Here is a 16524-nt window from a genome sequence, read left to right as displayed (position 1 = left end):
AAGCATCCCGAACTGGATGGATGACACTCGAGGTTGGTCGACCTCAACAACTCTAACGTAGAAGGCAACGTCGCATGAGCGTTTTACGGCTGCATTCGTCCTAGCTTCTTTGTTTCCCCTTATCAAATCCCACCGGCGGAGGCCGAGTTTAGGCTGCGGTCAGAGACGAAAGCGTTATTATCTTCTTTCACATTGTGGCCCCCACCCCCGCCATGCGAGGAAAGCGACTGAAAGCCCACGACGGAACGGGAGGGAATACGGTATTTTATGGGATTCTGGACATATCACGGTGCGGATCGGAAAGTGAGGCTGTGGGCTCTGATAAGTCCTATGCCGACTCCGCGGGGCAAGGGAGGATCCTCACTGTCAGGCCGGCGTGAGTTCCTCTGGAAATCTGGGAGTAACGGGCGTTGGCTAACTTCTCTATTCCTCGACGTCCCTTGGTCAGCTTGGGTTCTCGTGAAGGGGGGTGGGTATCTGACGTTGACTGTGCATCGATACCGGACTGGGGGACTGGAAGGGACGTAGGATTGTCCGGCCCATGAGGGGTTAGCCGCGTGCGTGGATCAGTGGTGACCGTCGCCGTTGAGATTCAGGCCGGAAGTCTCCGTTAGGGTATCATGCGAACACCAACGACCATCTGCGTTTTGTTTGTTTCTGCCCTGGGTGACAGGCTACTGGATATCGATCATACGAACTGAAAGGCATCCATGTGATGAGCCTGCCGTATTTGTTTACAAGCCCTCGGTGTCTGCTGTTCGTCAGGTGAACATGATGCGCCAGATGGAGCCTCCAGCGGACGAAGGTCCGGGTGAGGTTTCTTTCTTTCCCTTCTGGCCCAGGACCAGCGAAAGGAACAACATTATCGGAAGATGACAGAGTACTGTTCTGACAGTTGGGCAAACGAGATGCAAAGTCTCAGGAATATAAGGCTTACTGCTATATCATATGATCTATATACCCTTGTCTCGACCACCGGCGATTCTGTATACAGAGCTGGCGTCTGATTGACTGCAAAGGGCTGTGACATACACTCCTAATGTTGATGGTTTCTTGGAAAGTCCCAAATTAATCATACGCGGTCGTTCCGCCTGACCCCGTTGCACAGGGACATCGGATTGTTATACGTCAGGAAGAGAGACGGGAGACAGGACGCGGTCCCTGTATACCAGGATGACGATTAAGCGAACATTATCGGGCGCCAACAATACTCAGTCCATTCATGCCCTTGCTGCTGGTTCAGTTTGGCTTTTGACTGAAGGACCATCCCGGAGATGGCCACGCCGTGTCTGCCTTGTATCGGTCGGCGGCAAGGAGAAAGGCGTCCCCTCACAAACGGCCCTGAGATCGATAGATTCAGCAGATATTCCAGTCCGTGAGGGTAGTCCAGGTGAGGGCTTTCAGATCCCACTTGTCGGAGGCGGAGTGTGGAGGTCATATTGGGAAAGATGGCATACACATGGTGTTGTAAATTTATGAGTTATATTGGTCTTCAGAGAGAGAATAAAGACCTAGATTCTAGTAGCTAGCTTTTGTCACATATAGTCGTGTCCCGCAAGTTTCATAGATAGTCGTAGGCGAACCTAGTGTAAGGTTTTGTACGACCTTGGTAGTGGTTTCACAGACATGGCTGATACGTCAGTCACACCATTGGGTGACTCGAGCTGCGAAGCTGTCACGACCGAACAGAACCACTGTTGCCAGTACGTTGAAATACAGTCCGGTAGTAACTCTTCTATGTTGTAGCTGACGCTTCTGCCAATGCATAAGCCCGCCAATCACCCTCTTGTTGTTGTTCCTGGGCTTCATTTGAAGCGAAGTCTGAACCAACAGTTTCACTACGATATTGAGTATTTTAACTCGATGAAGATATAGAGATCTAGTAGAGGCTTGAAGCGGCGTTGTATCAGGTTACACAAACTATATCTTTTTCTATGCAGCGTAACTGGGATGGACCGCTTAAAGGGGGCTGTATTGATGACTTAGATCAGATGACGCTCAGTTTTTATGTTTTGAGAGTGTTGTCAGATGCGAATAGGTCTGGATCACCTGCTTCTAATGCGAGGCCGCACGAAAACTGGTTCTCCCCCTATTTTGTCCGGACGAGGAAAAGTGGGCGAGTTCGCGAGGTTGTAGATATCAAATGGCCCCTCCCCCTCGCGTTTCTGCACTCCAAACACGCAACCTATGGCGACCACGGACAGGGAAAGCTTCTAATATATCTTTTGGGCTGGGATCTCCGCCAGTCACGTTACGGAAGCGCGGCTGCGGAAATGTTCGAGGGCTAGCATATTGTCTTAAGCCGCAACCTTACCAACGACCATTTCGGACGCTCTCCGGACCCATGATAACAGGGGATGACTGTGGCCGCATACTCCTGCTGGCACCTCGTAGTATGGGCCAAGGTCATCTTCACCGCTACCCTTCTCATGGCGAGTAGGTATCATACTGTTTGAAGAAAATTATAGTATCCATCTGGTGATATTTTGATGGGAGATATCACCTGGCAGTGGGCTCAGGCCTTCCGTTGTGCGCATCGTACCGATGAGGCAACTGATTGATGGAATGCGAGTGAGAGCCACGTGCACGAGTAAAAATTAGCTCCGTTCTCGTAACTACGATGGGTGCTGTTTGTGTGTATATAAAGCTGGATTGGGGCAGTAAGCATTTGGAACGACACGAGTCAAATTAAAATGAGATGTTAGTCATGGGCTTAATATTTAATAAAATACACAATGCCGGCCGTGGCCCCGGATGGAAAGAAACGGCAGGCCCCATGACTATGATCATGCAGAAGAAACTAAAGAGTGTACCCGAAGCCTCAAGCCATGTGAGGCACTCGAACAATAATGCTGCCAAGCCGCCAGCATGGAGAGGTCATCGTCAGAGATTCGCATCAGATTCGCCAGAGTACGTTGCGATGGACCGTTCCAAGCAACATCAGCCGTCTGATTGACACAGGCTACACTTACGTCGGACTTTTTCAGCTAGATCACTCACAGAAAAGGATATGATAGATACCAAGGCGGATAAACCGTGTCATACGGTAAGAAACAACCATGAATATTGTACCATAACATGGCAATTTTGTTGAGGAGCGTCCAAATGGTGTCTCTCAGCCCAGCGAAAGGTGGACAGTCTTCGTCTCTAATCGCCCTTGCAACCAGAACCCCTTTTTGCAGTCAGCTCCTCGTCAAGCAGACGTTGAAAACTTGTCCAGTCTGACATGGGTGCCATGTCCTACGTCAAGGGCAACCAGCCAAAGGGTCGTATCGTCGGTTGCAGGATCTGAGTCCGTCAACTGATGACTAAGCCGAGGCCGGAGTGTGCGGTGGAAACTGAGCTAGCCGGCTGGCTGGCTGGGAATTAGAAAGGCAAAGGGGGAAAAAGCTAGAGAAGGGGAAAAAAAAGGAAAAAAAGAGTCGACGCCCCCCGCAAACAGGGCACATCCTCGTCCATGGACCGATCTGGGACGCTAGGCGGGTTTCTCCAACGTCATGCTGCCATGATTGGTTCGGTAAGCGATGGAAATTGGCCACCCCCTGTCGAGTCAGTGACCGATATCAGATGTTGGTTTCCTTACGCATGGGCGGAAAGAGCGAAAATGGCGAACAGGGCGAAGAGAGCGGGCGCAGCAGGCAGCCTAGGCTTTTTCCAGTCACGTGGCCTGCGATACCATGCGAATGGCCGCCATTTCCTTTTAAAATCGGGTGCGTTATCCGCTGTATCGGCGACTGCGTCTTGTTCAAATATTGCTTGTACCTACGGCAGATAAGACGACCTTGATCTGACGGCGCAGGGATGACTGCCTTGCCTGAACGTGTCGCATCCAGCATCTCAGCGCACTGCCCGTTCGACCAGTCGCCGGATACATGTCGGACGAGCAGTTCGGGATGGGTATTGAAGCCAAGAATTTTCCTCTTCTTTCTCGACGATGAATTACAGGTATACATCTTGTCCCGTCAAAGCCATTCATTCCACGTCGATAGTGTACGTGTATACTACTGGCAGGCAAAGGCTAAGCGATGATTCCAACAATGTGTGCTGCAGAGGTGGCGACCGTGCACCATAGCGATTCATGGCCCCCCCCCGCCGCGACATCGCCGGCCGATGGTGGTGTGTGTGCTGTGTGTACGGAGTATGCGTGTCTGATGTCGCATGTCGACCGACATGCGAGGTTACATTTGGAGCGTTTGTACCTAGGTACTTCGTGGAAGTGGGAGTGGGATGTACCTTGAAACCAGCAATCGCAATGACGGCAGGGTTGATTCTCGTCAAAGGGAGCGTGTGGGAAATGGCGCAAGGGCTAGTTCTAGTGTACGTAGCATGTAGTAGCTCACCGCTGTCGCCCCCTCAGATTAGTTTTTCCCGGTTCGTATCGTTTCTTGTTGTAGAATAAATACATAGTAAAGCTCGCGAGTAGGTATAGCTTCGGTCGCGTGATTGAGTTTTCAGTTACATACGAACAGCAGTCAAAATGTAGTATGGCAGTCACAGCAGTCAGAGAGCGTTGGGGTGAAAGGCCGAAATAAAAGAGGCGTCGTCTAGTGCAGAGGGAGAAACAAATACCGGTAGATACCTACCCAACTAGGTACGCTAGAGATAGGTAGTTACCTACCTAGGTAAGATACCTGAGGTAAGCAGGTACTCAAGTAATCACTAAACTCCGAGGACGTCATGGACAGAGGGCAACGTACCGGAGAAAGTACTCGGTACTTCCGGAGGGCGACTTGACGTCCAGTATGGACCCACTTGTAGTGGGATTTTGCACCGACAGACGTGAACTGTCCCTTCCGTTCCGCCCTTGCTCGCCCTTGCACCTGCCCCGTGGACGGTGTCGTTACTTCCTCAGAGCCCCAGGTACCTGGGCAGGACCCGTCGAACCTCCGCCCCCGTCGACACTGCTGCTTCTGCTCTGCTCTGCTCTTCCCTTCCTCTCCGTCCTCTCTCTCTGCCTGAAGCTGATATCCCGTCCAACTATTGCTATTGCTTGCCGTTGCAGCTGCCTCTTTCGACCCCATCGCTCCTTCCCGTGCATGCCTGCTTTCCCTTTCCCACACTTTGTTTGTTGCATTGGGGTCATTTGCTCTCGCCTTGCCTCGCCTCGCAATACCTTGCCTTGCCTCGACACCTTTTCTTCTGCCGCACAATTCCCTTTCCCATCCACATTTCTCTCCTCCTGCCTCCTCCTCAATTCCACCCACACTACAACTGAACCGGCAGCTGCCCGTGCATCCATCCATCCATTCTCTCGTCCCTTCCTCTCTCCCCTCCTTGCCATTTCTTTCCGTTCATCCACCCCGCCCGGCTTCCAACTGCACCTTCCCTTCCTCTTATCCACACGATCCCACTTCCACATCGTTTCCTCCCCCAAACCCCAGTTTCCCTCCTACAACCCATCCATCCGTCCCATGACTCGGATCCCCTCCCAATCCGGTCATTCCCAAGTTGTTTAGCACATTCGCTCGTCACAACCGTAAACACACATGTGCGCCATATTCAAACTGGATGCGAGCCACACCTAGTGAGTACTGTACCTTCTCCCAAAGTATACTTTGTCCTCGTCGTCGCCGCCGGCGCCGCCATCAAGAACCTGTTGGTCATCTGCATCTTAAAGTTTGCCGATTGCACCATATATCTGACTTCTTCCGCCTGTCTACTTTTTCAGATCCAACTCTTCCTCACAACATTTGTGAAATGCGCTCTTTTCCCTGACGACGCCTCGAAAAAGAAAACAAGAAAAACACAATCACCGGCCGAACAAATCCACTGCCTCGAACGAAAAGTACCGAGCTCTCGTCAGCTCTGTGATGCGACAGCCCTCCTAGGCTTCCGATATCCGTTCGCTCGCATGATCTGTCACGGCACCAATTCTCTACCCAAAATTTTGTGACTGCGATATCGACGAAAGCGGGACTACTCTGCTATTGCGCCTGTCAAAACATATTTCGACCAACGTCTACCGACAACACCATGGTGTCTGCCCCTACGACGGGCGGCACTGCTGCCGCCAACGGCAACGGATCCGCGAACGCAAGTTCGCGAGCCTCTCCGGCCGTCGGTGCCTCCAACACAGCCTCGGCCAAATCCAAGGCCGCTCAAGTCAACTCTAACGGCTACCACCCCACGAACCCCCAAGTTCCCCTCAGCTCCATGCGAAGCACCCCTCTCGACCTGACTTCGGTAGAGCGACGCGGACAACCGACAGCGATCAAGGAACCTGTCAAGAGGAAGTCCCGCCCTCACGGCCTCGAAGATGCGCCCACCTACTGTCCGACGGAGGATGAGTGGAAGGACCCGATGGAGTACATCAAGAAGATTTCTCCCGAGGCCAAGAACTATGGGTTGTGCAAGATCATCCCACCGGACTCGTGGAACCCGGATTTTGCAATTGATACAGAGGTGGGCTTCACTATTAAGGCCAAGAGGCGTAGGCTTTGATGCCGCGATATGCTGATTGGTGCCGTCACGGGTTCAGTCTTATGCTGACACTGATACAGAGATTCCACTTCAGGACCAGGAAGCAAGAGCTGAACTCGGTCGAAGGAAGTGAGTTGCTGCGAAGTCCATCACCCGACCATGTTCGACGCTAACCATATCAGGCACACGAGCAAACATCTCGTACCTCGACGCGCTCGCCAAGTTTCACAGACAGCAGGGAAATAACCTGCACCGCCTTCCTTACGTCGACAAGAAACCCCTTGACCTCTACCGTCTGAAAAAGGCCGTCGAAGCCCGCGGCGGCTTCGATAAAGTTTGCAAGCTGAAAAAATGGGCCGAGATTGGGCGTGACTTGGGCTATAGTGGGAAGATCATGTCTTCCCTGTCCACGTCACTGAAAAATTCATATCAAAGATGGCTTTGTCCATATGAGGAATACTTGAGGCTCGCCAAACCCGGGGTTCATCAACAACTCGAGTATGAAAACGGCGGCCCCTATACCCCCAGCCCTGCCGTCACTCCCATGAAGCGCTCCAATGTCAATACCCCGTCCAGCGCTCGAGCCGACTCACCCGCCCGCAACGCCTCGGACGCGTTGCAGGCAAGTGTCAACGGCCTCAAGAAAGAGGGCGATCGGGACACCCCTATGGCAGATGCACCGCCAGCATCTACTCCTGTCACCTCAGGCTTCAGAGCAATAAACTCAGGAGGCTTCACTCCGGTCAACTCTGGCTTTAAGAGTGTCAACCGTCCCACACCCCAGGACGACATTGCTAGCACCCCACCACCCAAGTCTTTCAGTCCTGTGAACTCCGCAAAGAACACACCAGATTACCGACCTTCAAACCTAGGTCCTGCTGCGCTCAAACGTCAAATGAGCTGTGACAGCCTTGATTTGGCAAAGAAGGATAATGCAGCAGACAAGGACGACGGCGATGCTGGAAGCAGCAGACGAAGCAAACGTCTCAAGAAAGGTCGGTGACTCTTCACTCTTTTTTCTTTTTGGCACAAGTACCGATCACCGCAACCGTCCCATGTCAGCAGCTGCATTGCCAACTGACTTTCACGGTGGGCGCTGCATGCAGTGAGACACAGCTTTACATGGAATTTTGCAGGGGGGTCTGCGTCGTTTTGCACACCATTTTCCCACCTGATTAATTGTTTCCGCCGTCTGCCGTGCGTTGATTGGCTGCATGACACTTACTAATGCGTTTGAGTTGCAGATACTGTGCCCACAGTGGCTGGCTCTCACATGTCCCTGTTCCGTCCTTCCGTGCCTAGGATTCCCCGAGACGAGGCATCGACCCCTGGCGAGGTGAGCCGCAATGCATCATATCGAGTACCAGTTCAAGATATTGACCATCAGCAGAAATGCGAGCAATGCTGCAAAGGCGACGAGAGTAGCCCCCTGATCGTCTGCGAGTCCTGCGACCATGCCTACCACGGCACCTGTCTAGACCCTCCGTTGAAACACAAGCCCGACTCGGAATGGAACTGTCCAAGATGTCTCGTTGGCGATGGTCAATATGGTTTTGAAGAAGGAGGCCTATACTCCCTGAAGCAGTTTCAGCAAAAAGCGGCAGACTTCAAGCAAGGCTACTTCGAGAAAAAGATGCCGTTCGATCCGGTCCTCAACTGCCACCGTCCGGTAACTGAGGAGGATGTTGAAACTGAGTTCTGGCGCCTTGTTGCTGATATCGAAGAGACGGTTGAGGTTGAGTACGGTGCCGACATTCATTGCACAACTCACGGATCTGGTTTTCCGACGGTCGAGAGACATCCTAACAATCACTACTCGACTGACCCCTGGAACCTCAACTTGCTCCCTCTCCACCCCGAGAGTTTGTTCAGGCATATCAAGTCTGATATCTCTGGCATGACTGTGCCGTGGGTGTATGTTGGCATGATATTCTCAACCTTTTGTTGGCACAATGAGGACCACTACGCCTACTCTGCCAACTACCAGCACTTTGGCGCAACAAAAACGTGGTATGGTATCCCGGGTGAGGACGCTGAGAAATTTGAGGCCGCGATGCGCGAGGCTGTCCCCGAGCTGTTTGAGACGCAGCCCGACCTCCTCTTCCAGCTGGTCACTTTATTGACACCTGAGCAATTGAAGAAGGCTGGCGTTCGAGTCTATGCCCTAGACCAGCGTGCAGGCCAGTTTGTCATCACCTTCCCGCAAGCTTACCATGCGGGCTTCAACCACGGATTTAACTTTAACGAAGCCGTAAACTTTGCCCCATGCGACTGGGAGCCTTTTGGCCTCGCGGGCGTGGAGAGGCTGCAGGTCTTCCGCAGACAGCCCTGCTTCTCGCACGACGAGCTGCTTTGGACAGCTGCTGAGGGCACAACGAACAACGGGCTCACGATTCAGACAGCCAAATGGCTTGCTCCGGCACTTGATCGGATCAAGAAACGGGAGTCGGCGCATCGAGCTGATTTTGTGGCGAAGCACCTTGAGTCACAGTGGCACGACTGCGGCTTGGCCGGAAAAGAAGGCACCTCTTGTCCTTTGAAATTCGAGATTGACGACGCCGACGTTCCTGAGGAGGAATACCAATGCTCCTATTGCAAAGCATTCACCTACCTATCTAGGTTCAAATGCCTCAAGTCGGGCAAGGTCCTGTGCCTCGAACATGCAGGCCACCAGCCATGCTGCGGCATGCCCGAGCAGCAGCGGATGAACGGCGAGGGCCACGCCGTTATTTACAGGCAATCCGAAGAAGACATCGAGGCAACATATGCGAAGGTCCTCGAAAAGGCGCGCACGCCGGAGGCCTGGGAAGAGAAGTACGAGAAGCTTCTGGAAGAAGAGGCCACGCCTTCTCTTAAGACTCTTCGGAATCTCCTACACGAGGGTGAGAAAATACCCCATGACCTGCCCTCACTCCCTTTGCTTCGGGAATTTGTCGAACGGTGCAACGACTGGGTGGACGAGGCCACCAACTACACGATTCGGAAGCAGCAGAATAGGCGCAAGAGCGAAAAGTCCCTCCTGAACCGGAAGAACTCGCTGGACCAAAAGGAACGCGATGCGCGCAATGTCTCCAACGTGTACCGTCTTCTCAGCGAGGCTGAGCAAATTGGTTTCGATTGCCCCGAGATCACCCAGTTGAGGGAGCGGGCCGAGGCCATCGAAGCCTTCCAGAAGAATGCAGCTAAAGCGCTGGAACAGATCCACCTCGCCGAGCTCTCCGAAATCGAAGACCTACTTGAGGAGGGCCGGACGTTCAACGTCGACATGCCGGAAATCGACCGCCTGTCGCGAGTTCTCGAGCAACTCAAGTGGAATGAAAAGGCCAGGAACAACAGAGGCGTCCTCCTGTCACTCAACGAAGTGCGCGAGCTCATCGAAGAGGGAAAACGCCTGGACATCCCGCCCTACAACGACCACCTGTCGTATTACATCGACCAGATGAGCCTTGGCCAGCAGTGGGAGAAGAAGGCCCGAGAATTGATCGTTGCCGAAGTTGTTCACTACCCTCAGCTGGAGGCTTTATCGATGCAGGTCACCGCCAACTTCCTACCTGTCTCGGCAGATACCTTGGCTGCCGTGGATCAGATCCTCTACAAACAGAGAGAGGCCCACCGCCAGATCGTGGACTTGACTGAGAGGTCACGCGACCCCGACATCCGGAACCGGCCCAAGTACGCTGAGGTCGCCGAGATCATGCGCCGGCTCGACGACTTGAACTCGAAGCCCAATGGCACGCTGGACCTAGAGCGTGAGCAAAAGCGGCACGAGGACTGGATGCGAGAGGGCAAGAAGCTTTTCGGCAAAACTAATGCGCCTCTCCATATTCTCAAGAGTCACATGGACTACGTCTTGGAGCGGAACCAAGACTGTTTTGACATTGTCAACGACAAGCCTCGCATGCCTGCCGAGCCCGCGTCGAGAGAAGCCAGCCCAGACCAAAAAGTTCACCGGTGGGAAGACCCTCGCTTCCGCGAAGTGTTCTGTATCTGCCGAAAAGTGGAAGCAGGTATGATGATTGAGTGTGAGCTCTGTCATGAATGGTACGCGTTGTCCTGGCCCTATAATAGACCAAAGCTAACATGTGCACAAGGTACCATGGAAAGTGTCTCAAGATTGCTCGCGGAAAGGTTAAAGACGAGGATAAGTATACCTGCCCGATATGTGACTGGCGTGTCAAGATCCCGCGAGATGCTGCCCGACCAAAGCTCGAGGAGCTTATTACTTGGTCTGAGAAAATTCCAAGCTTGCCTTTCCAGCCCGAAGAAGAGGAGGTTTTGACAAAAATAATCGACAACGCCCAAGACTTCCGGAATCACATTGCCGGGTACTGCAACCCGCTTGTTTCTACCGAGTCTGAGGCGGACACACAGCGGTTTTATCTGCGCAAGATCGAGGGTGCCGAAATCTTGCTTGCCTACGAGACGAACTTTTTCCGACAGGAACTGCACAAGTGGTGCCCAGTCGCACCCAACGCACCCCCGGTCCTCGAGGTTTCCAAGAGCACACGCAAGCCACGCCCGACCAAGCTCCAGAAGCTTTTGGCCCAATTCGGCGTCGACGACCCCGAGGACCTTCCGGAGAACATGAAAGCCAAGGCTGCCAGTTTGAAGCGGAAAGCACAGAATGCTGAGGCCGCCGCTGCTGCGGCTGCGGCTGCGGCGGCATCATCCATGACCGGCGCGACCGTGCCCCCGGGCATGTCAGGCAACAGCCGCAAGTCGGAGCAGTCGTCGGCGACACCTCCCAGTACTTCTCATGGCAACGTGGGCCGCCAGTCTATTGGCAGCAACCACGACCCCATGGATATCGACAACGGCCCGACGCTTCATCCAGGCTTGTTCATGTCCAATGGTGCACCAGGCCCGCAGCTTGTTGTCGGCAGCTCGTCACTTTCCCTCGAAGAGCGCCTGCTTCAGGGCCAGGAAGATGGGCTTAACCTGCACACCGACGCTGGGAAGAGTAAGGCTCTCGAGATACTGCGTCGGACCGAGGTTGGCCGGAAGCGAGCGGTAGAGATGTTTGGCCCCGACGTCTTCAAGGGCGATGTTGGCATGCTCAATGGCAGAGACGATGCGCCTCGGTCTCAAGAAGAAGAGCGAGCGGTGAACAAGATGTTCGACGACCTCACAAACCAAGATGATGACGACGTCAAGAGGAAACAGGAGTCATTCGATGGCCCCATTACAGCGGAGAGCCTTGAGAGCGAGCGAAACGGCATGGATGCCTTGCTTGACGGTGATTAGGATCTCCGCCCCACTGTTGACTATGCTGCCTTGTCTTATTTCGACTACAGCAGTTTCAACTTTTGAAACAAGGGCGTCATTGGTGTTGTACCTGGTTTTCATTCGTGATAGGAGTTTGGTATCGGGACTCGACAATTCCCTCAAGCCAGGGAGGGGAAGGGGGGGCTTAGGAACTGGAACCGAATCCGATGGGTGGGTTGCATGATCAGGTGTTCAAGGTTACGGCATACCACTTTGCATTAGATGGAGAAGGGCGTCCTTTGAGGATGCCAGATGCGTAAGTCAGTTACGGCTGTCAGTAATCGTGCCTCGCATCAGCACAGAAAAGTTTGCAGACACGAGAAAAGTAGTTTTATTCTCAAGGCTAATGAACACAAGTGCCTTGTTGTGGTTTACAGTTACTCCTTTGCTTTTTACACTTACAGGGCACCGACAGGCGCTGGACTACCTTGCTCCCGCAAGAGGGATGGAATCATATTAGACTACTGTTCCGTTCAAGTGGTGTGGTGCCAGAACTGTCACGCGCAGAGCATTAAATCTCAAGACAACGGTTTCCTCCTGATAACAGGCGACCCTATCACTAGGTTGGGTAACACAGCGTGAATTGGTAAGGCAACATGGGTCAAAGACACATAGCCTATTGTATTTGCAAGAGTCGGTCAAAGCCACAAACGCAGCTTTCCATGGAAACCTGTATGCTTGGCTTAGTGAAGTCATTTTTGGAGGCCCTAGTTTAGGCAGGTATCATGCACGGGAGCAGAGCGATCCCCTGTATAATACGGATTGTGGGAAATCACGGCAAAATCAACAGTGTATAAGCCATCCAAAGTGCCTATCTGGTAGCTGCAGATGCCACTGACACGAGCTCAGAAGCCCTGCACAGCAGAGGAGACACTATTATCTTCCCACAGATTACAAAAGAAACATTCAATCAAGACGAAAGTATGTAGATGCCTATAAATGAAACGGCTTCTAGACGGCTGCAAACCAGAACCCGAGATCAACGAAGGATCCATTCCCAGAATTACTCTCCGGCCACCCTTCAGCCCAAGGGCTTTTACCAGCAGCGCCTTTCATGGGTACCATCCTCCTCCCAAGGGAGTTGGAGGCACCATTAGTTATGCTGCGGCGGGCGGCCGTTGCTATCTGAAGAGAAGAAAAAGAAGAAGGAGGGAGGGAAGAAGCCGCGGAGAGGCGCGCTGGTTTTGTGGCCGAAGGAGAAAATTTCCGAGGGGGCACGTGCACTGTGGGCTGCTGCTTAGCTAAGGTAACAGCGGCTCTGGGCAAGCTTTCATTCTGTTTTGGCGCAAATCACGTGGCGTGCGAAGCTTAGGAAATAGTCTTTGCTGATTGGTCGACCGCAGCCGAAAAGCCGAGGGGGTTTCCGTGCTTCGCTGCCATCGGGAGGCAGATGAGCAGCGCCAGAAGGGTCTCCATTTTATTCTTGGAGAGAGAGCTTGACATCAACACAATATCAACTTCCCCGACGATATCCCGCTCCGAACGCTCGTCCACGAAAGAGCGCCCCCTGCCGACGCGAACGAATCTCTCTGAGTTCGAATCACTGCTGAAAGAAACACATCAAGCCCCACGACACACATATCCATCATGATTGCGCAGCGGGTGGGCGTGTCGGCCCTGCGCCGAGGTTCGTCTACATTATTGGAAACGTGAAGAGAGAATAGAATCAATGGAAGGCTGACGATGTGGTTTCGGTACGGCAACAGCGGCAGGAAAGCCCTCCGTCTTCTTCAACTCTCAGATCCCCAAGATCGTCGCCGCGTCGCACATGTCGACGACTCAGATCCGGTACGCAATTGACCCCTTCCCCCCCAACACTGACGCAGTCCCGTCCAACATTGGAACATTGGCACATGAAGTCGCAGGCCACTGACTGTCCACGTATCACAGCCCCGTCGCAACCACCAAGCTCAACCCCGACGACGGCCTCGAGCTCCTCGCCAAGCAGCGCCTCAACCGTCCCGTCTCCCCGCACTTGTCCATCTACAAGATGGAACAGACGTGGTTCGGTGCCTCCATCTGGACCCGTATCACCGGCGGTGGCCTGTCCGCTGCCTTTTACGTCTACTTCGGCACCTACCTCGTCGCGCCCCTGCTCGGCTGGCACGTCGAGAGCCAGTCGCTCGTCGCCGCCTTCGGCGCTCTGCCCCTCGCCGCAAAGGGCGGCCTCAAGTTCCTCGTCGCCTGGCCCTTCACCTTCCACTTCTTCAACGGCATTCGCCACCTGACCTACGACCTCGTCAAGGGCTTCAGCAAGCCCGATATCGTCCGGTGGGGCTGGATCATCTGGTCCACCTCGCTGGTCTCCGCCGCCGGCCTGGCCTTTGCGTGGTAGACGGAGCGAGACACGGGGAAGAGCCTAGACGGGAGGTGACGCAAGGCTCGAACTACAGGAGTCTTGTCTGCGAAGTTGGTAATGGGGGTGATGTGGTGAGGTAGAAATTGGGGGAGGCTGGGGGAGTTCTGATTGGTTGGCGCCTGGGACGGCTGGGCGTACGGCCTCTTCCCTTATGCTTAAGGCGAGGGGAATTGTATAGAGTGAAAATTGTAAAATGAATTCCCTTGAGTAACAAGCACGTTAATCAATTGTTCAACTATGGCGCCTTGTTGACAAACCGCCGTGATCATACTTGGGGTGGAGAAGCACTGGTGCGAGTGATGAACGCTACGAAAAGTTACGACCAAGAATGTCACGCTCTTCAAATCCTTTCAGCGACATATGGAAGGAGAGATAGAAACATATTGTGATCGTTGCTTCAGGCGAAGCAGATCTCGAGATCCAATTACAGGGCCTTTCTCCCTGGCAATGTCCTACAATTCCCAAGTATCTATCTTTTTCTGTAAAGATACTGAGCGACTACCTTTATCAACTACACGCCCCGCCCTACTATCACATGACGATGGCACATAACGTGGGACTAGATGTATGTCGAGCAAATCAATTTAGCGTTTGTGCACCGCGTCGCAATTTATGTGGTATGCCTCCCTGGATCCTATTTTACCCTGCCCAAATCCAAACGCCGTGACGCCTCTTTCGAAGAACAACCTCTGCAGGCCCTCATACTATTCAATATTTCTGGCATCCAGGACGTGTTTAATCAACCTCCGGTTGCCCATGCTGTTGAGCCGCTCGCCCAGGATGGGGCCGATGAACTCGTTGAGCTCGGCGGCGTAGTTGCCGCCGGTGCCGTTGATGCCGTTGACGGTCGCCCTGTCGTCCTCGGTCATGGTGGCGATGGCCTTGAGGATGCCGCCGACGAGCATCTCGAACTCGACGCCCTCGCCCTTGTCCTTGAGCGGCTGCAGGATGTTGTCGTGGTACGCCCGCAGGCACTTGAGGACGAGCACGCGCACCGCCTCGGGCCCACCGGCGGCGGCGACGCCGGTGATGGCGCCAAAGTGCGTGGCGGGCGGCTTATCCGGGTCCATGAAGAACTTGAGGCACGTCCGGACAAGCTTGGGTCGGAGCAGATTGTTGGAGGCGGCGTACTTGCGGGCGATCTGGCCGAGCAGCGAGGCCGAGAACTCCCTGAGCTGGTACTGCTCCCGCATGGCGTCGGCGGCGGCGTCGTCGCCGCCGATCTTGCGGCCGAGGATGCACGTCAGCACGGGGGCGGCGATGGCGTTGGCGTAGGGGTCGAGGTAGAGCTTGGTGTTGGCGATGAGGGCGGCCGTGAGCTCCATGGCCTGGCGGAGGGTGAAGACGTCGTCGAGGCGGTGTGTGACTTGGTTGGCGACGAAGTTTATAAAGTAGGGGATCAGCTGGTGCAGGCCAGGGTCGTCGCGGACGGACTCGAGGGCGGCCTGGCGCAGGCGCACAACTTCCTCGTCCGGGTTGTCGTCGAGGAGGGCGTTTTGGACCTTTTCGAAGTAGAGGATGAGCTCCTTGGAGACGACGTGCTTGACGGCCGGGCGGAAGGAGACGCTGTCGTTGCCTGCGAGGGCGGCAAGGGCCGGGTTGGCGCCGGGGCCCTTGGGGACGAGCTCTTGGCTCCGCGACTCGGCCGTCGTCGGGTTCTGGGGAATTGACGGCTGGACACCTTCGATGGCGAGCCAGTGTGCTGTAAAAATTGAAAGAGAGGTTAGCACAGATACTCGATGAAAATCGGAACACGACTCGCGAGGAGGGAGAGGGAAGGCGCGCACCAGTAAAGCTCATATCTCTTGGCACTTTTGGCAGGGGCGCGTTGATGAGCTTCTCAAAGTCGACCTCCTCGTCCTCGATGTAGAATAGCGGCTGGCCGGGGCCAAGGCTGGCCTCGCCGTAGCGCAGCGGGCGCGTCGAGTCGTAGCCGTACAGTGGCTCTATGTTGAGGGCCTTGAGGGCGGTCCTGATGTCGTTGACGGTGAGGGTGGTGCGGCGGGAGGCGCGCATGAAGCGGAGCGCCTCGACGAGGACTTGGCCGATGCGGTACTCGACATCCTGGGTCAGGCAGCGCAGCGCGTCGTCGTTGAGGTTGGTGATGCCGACGGACTCGGCAACGTCCCTGACATTGTCCGGGTTCCAGAGCAGCTTTGGCGAGTCCTGGGTCGCCATCGCGCCTTTGCTCGTTACTGGGTCGGCGAGGTGACTGATTGTGGCGAGGAGTGTTGGTGGTGTTTGCGGCACGGGGAGGGGCAACGCGCGGGTTGAGAATTGGACGAGGCTGATGCGGATCTGAAAGTTGGGGTAGCACGAGCGCGGCGGAACTGCTAGCGAGCTCGGGGACGGTGGGTGCAGGCAAGATTCAGACATGGTTGACGGCCCGGCCGCTCGGGGTGGGGCCACGCTATGTACCTAGGTACTTCGGAAATTGCTCGCATCTGGCCTTCCTTCCTCCCTCCTTCTAGCTGTGGCCG

The 16524-nt window shown here is 54.4% G+C and overlaps 6 protein-coding genes across 6 annotated transcripts; 4 read left to right on the top strand and 2 right to left on the bottom strand.

The window, feature by feature from the left end:
• Positions 1–2788: 2788 nt before the first annotated feature.
• LY79DRAFT_528439 (uncharacterized protein) lies at positions 2789–2956 on the top strand (the record flags this gene model as incomplete). Its single annotated transcript, XM_060556023.1, has 1 exon — positions 2789–2956. One exon carries the CDS (start codon positions 2789–2791, stop codon positions 2954–2956), a length of 168 nt encoding a protein of 55 aa, XP_060407806.1.
• A 788-nt stretch (positions 2957–3744) lies between these two features.
• LY79DRAFT_571654 (uncharacterized protein) lies at positions 3745–4498 on the top strand (the record flags this gene model as incomplete). Its single annotated transcript, XM_060559272.1, has 1 exon — positions 3745–4498. A coding segment is annotated over exon 1 (316 nt), but the record flags the coding sequence as incomplete, so codon positions are not given.
• A 269-nt stretch (positions 4499–4767) lies between these two features.
• Positions 4768–5666, bottom strand: LY79DRAFT_72457 (uncharacterized protein). Its single transcript, XM_060565087.1, has one exon. The coding sequence runs from the start codon at positions 5357–5359 to the stop codon at positions 4841–4843; it is 519 nt and encodes a 172-aa protein (XP_060407804.1). The 5' UTR covers positions 5360–5666; the 3' UTR covers positions 4768–4840.
• Positions 5667–11801, top strand: LY79DRAFT_72458 (PLU-1-like protein). The gene is made up of 6 exons (XM_060565088.1): positions 5667–6402; positions 6501–6549; positions 6603–7415; positions 7665–7756; positions 7811–10461; positions 10512–11801. Exons 1-6 carry the CDS (start codon positions 5974–5976, stop codon positions 11662–11664), a joined length of 5187 nt encoding a protein of 1728 aa, XP_060407803.1. The 5' UTR covers positions 5667–5973; the 3' UTR covers positions 11665–11801.
• A 1288-nt stretch (positions 11802–13089) lies between these two features.
• On the top strand, positions 13090–14287 carry LY79DRAFT_571644 (succinate dehydrogenase cytochrome b subunit). The gene is made up of 3 exons (XM_060559271.1): positions 13090–13312; positions 13392–13473; positions 13576–14287. The coding sequence occupies exons 1-3, from the start codon at positions 13273–13275 to the stop codon at positions 14018–14020; spliced, it is 567 nt and encodes a 188-aa protein (XP_060407802.1). The 5' UTR covers positions 13090–13272; the 3' UTR covers positions 14021–14287.
• A 20-nt stretch (positions 14288–14307) lies between these two features.
• On the bottom strand, positions 14308–16337 carry LY79DRAFT_643648 (TATA box binding protein associated factor). Its single transcript, XM_060562407.1, has 2 exons — positions 15832–16337; positions 14308–15746 (listed from the first exon to the last, which is right to left on the bottom strand). Exons 1-2 carry the CDS (start codon positions 16220–16222, stop codon positions 14749–14751), a joined length of 1389 nt encoding a protein of 462 aa, XP_060407801.1. The 5' UTR covers positions 16223–16337; the 3' UTR covers positions 14308–14748.
• Positions 16338–16524: the final 187 nt, after the last annotated feature.

The sequence above is a fragment of the Colletotrichum navitas genome, assembly GCF_030913465.1.
Source record: "Colletotrichum navitas strain CBS 125086 chromosome Unknown LY79scaffold_129, whole genome shotgun sequence".
Taxonomy (NCBI): domain Eukaryota; kingdom Fungi; phylum Ascomycota; class Sordariomycetes; order Glomerellales; family Glomerellaceae; genus Colletotrichum; species Colletotrichum navitas.
This window is presented reverse-complemented; position numbering and strand designations above follow the sequence as displayed.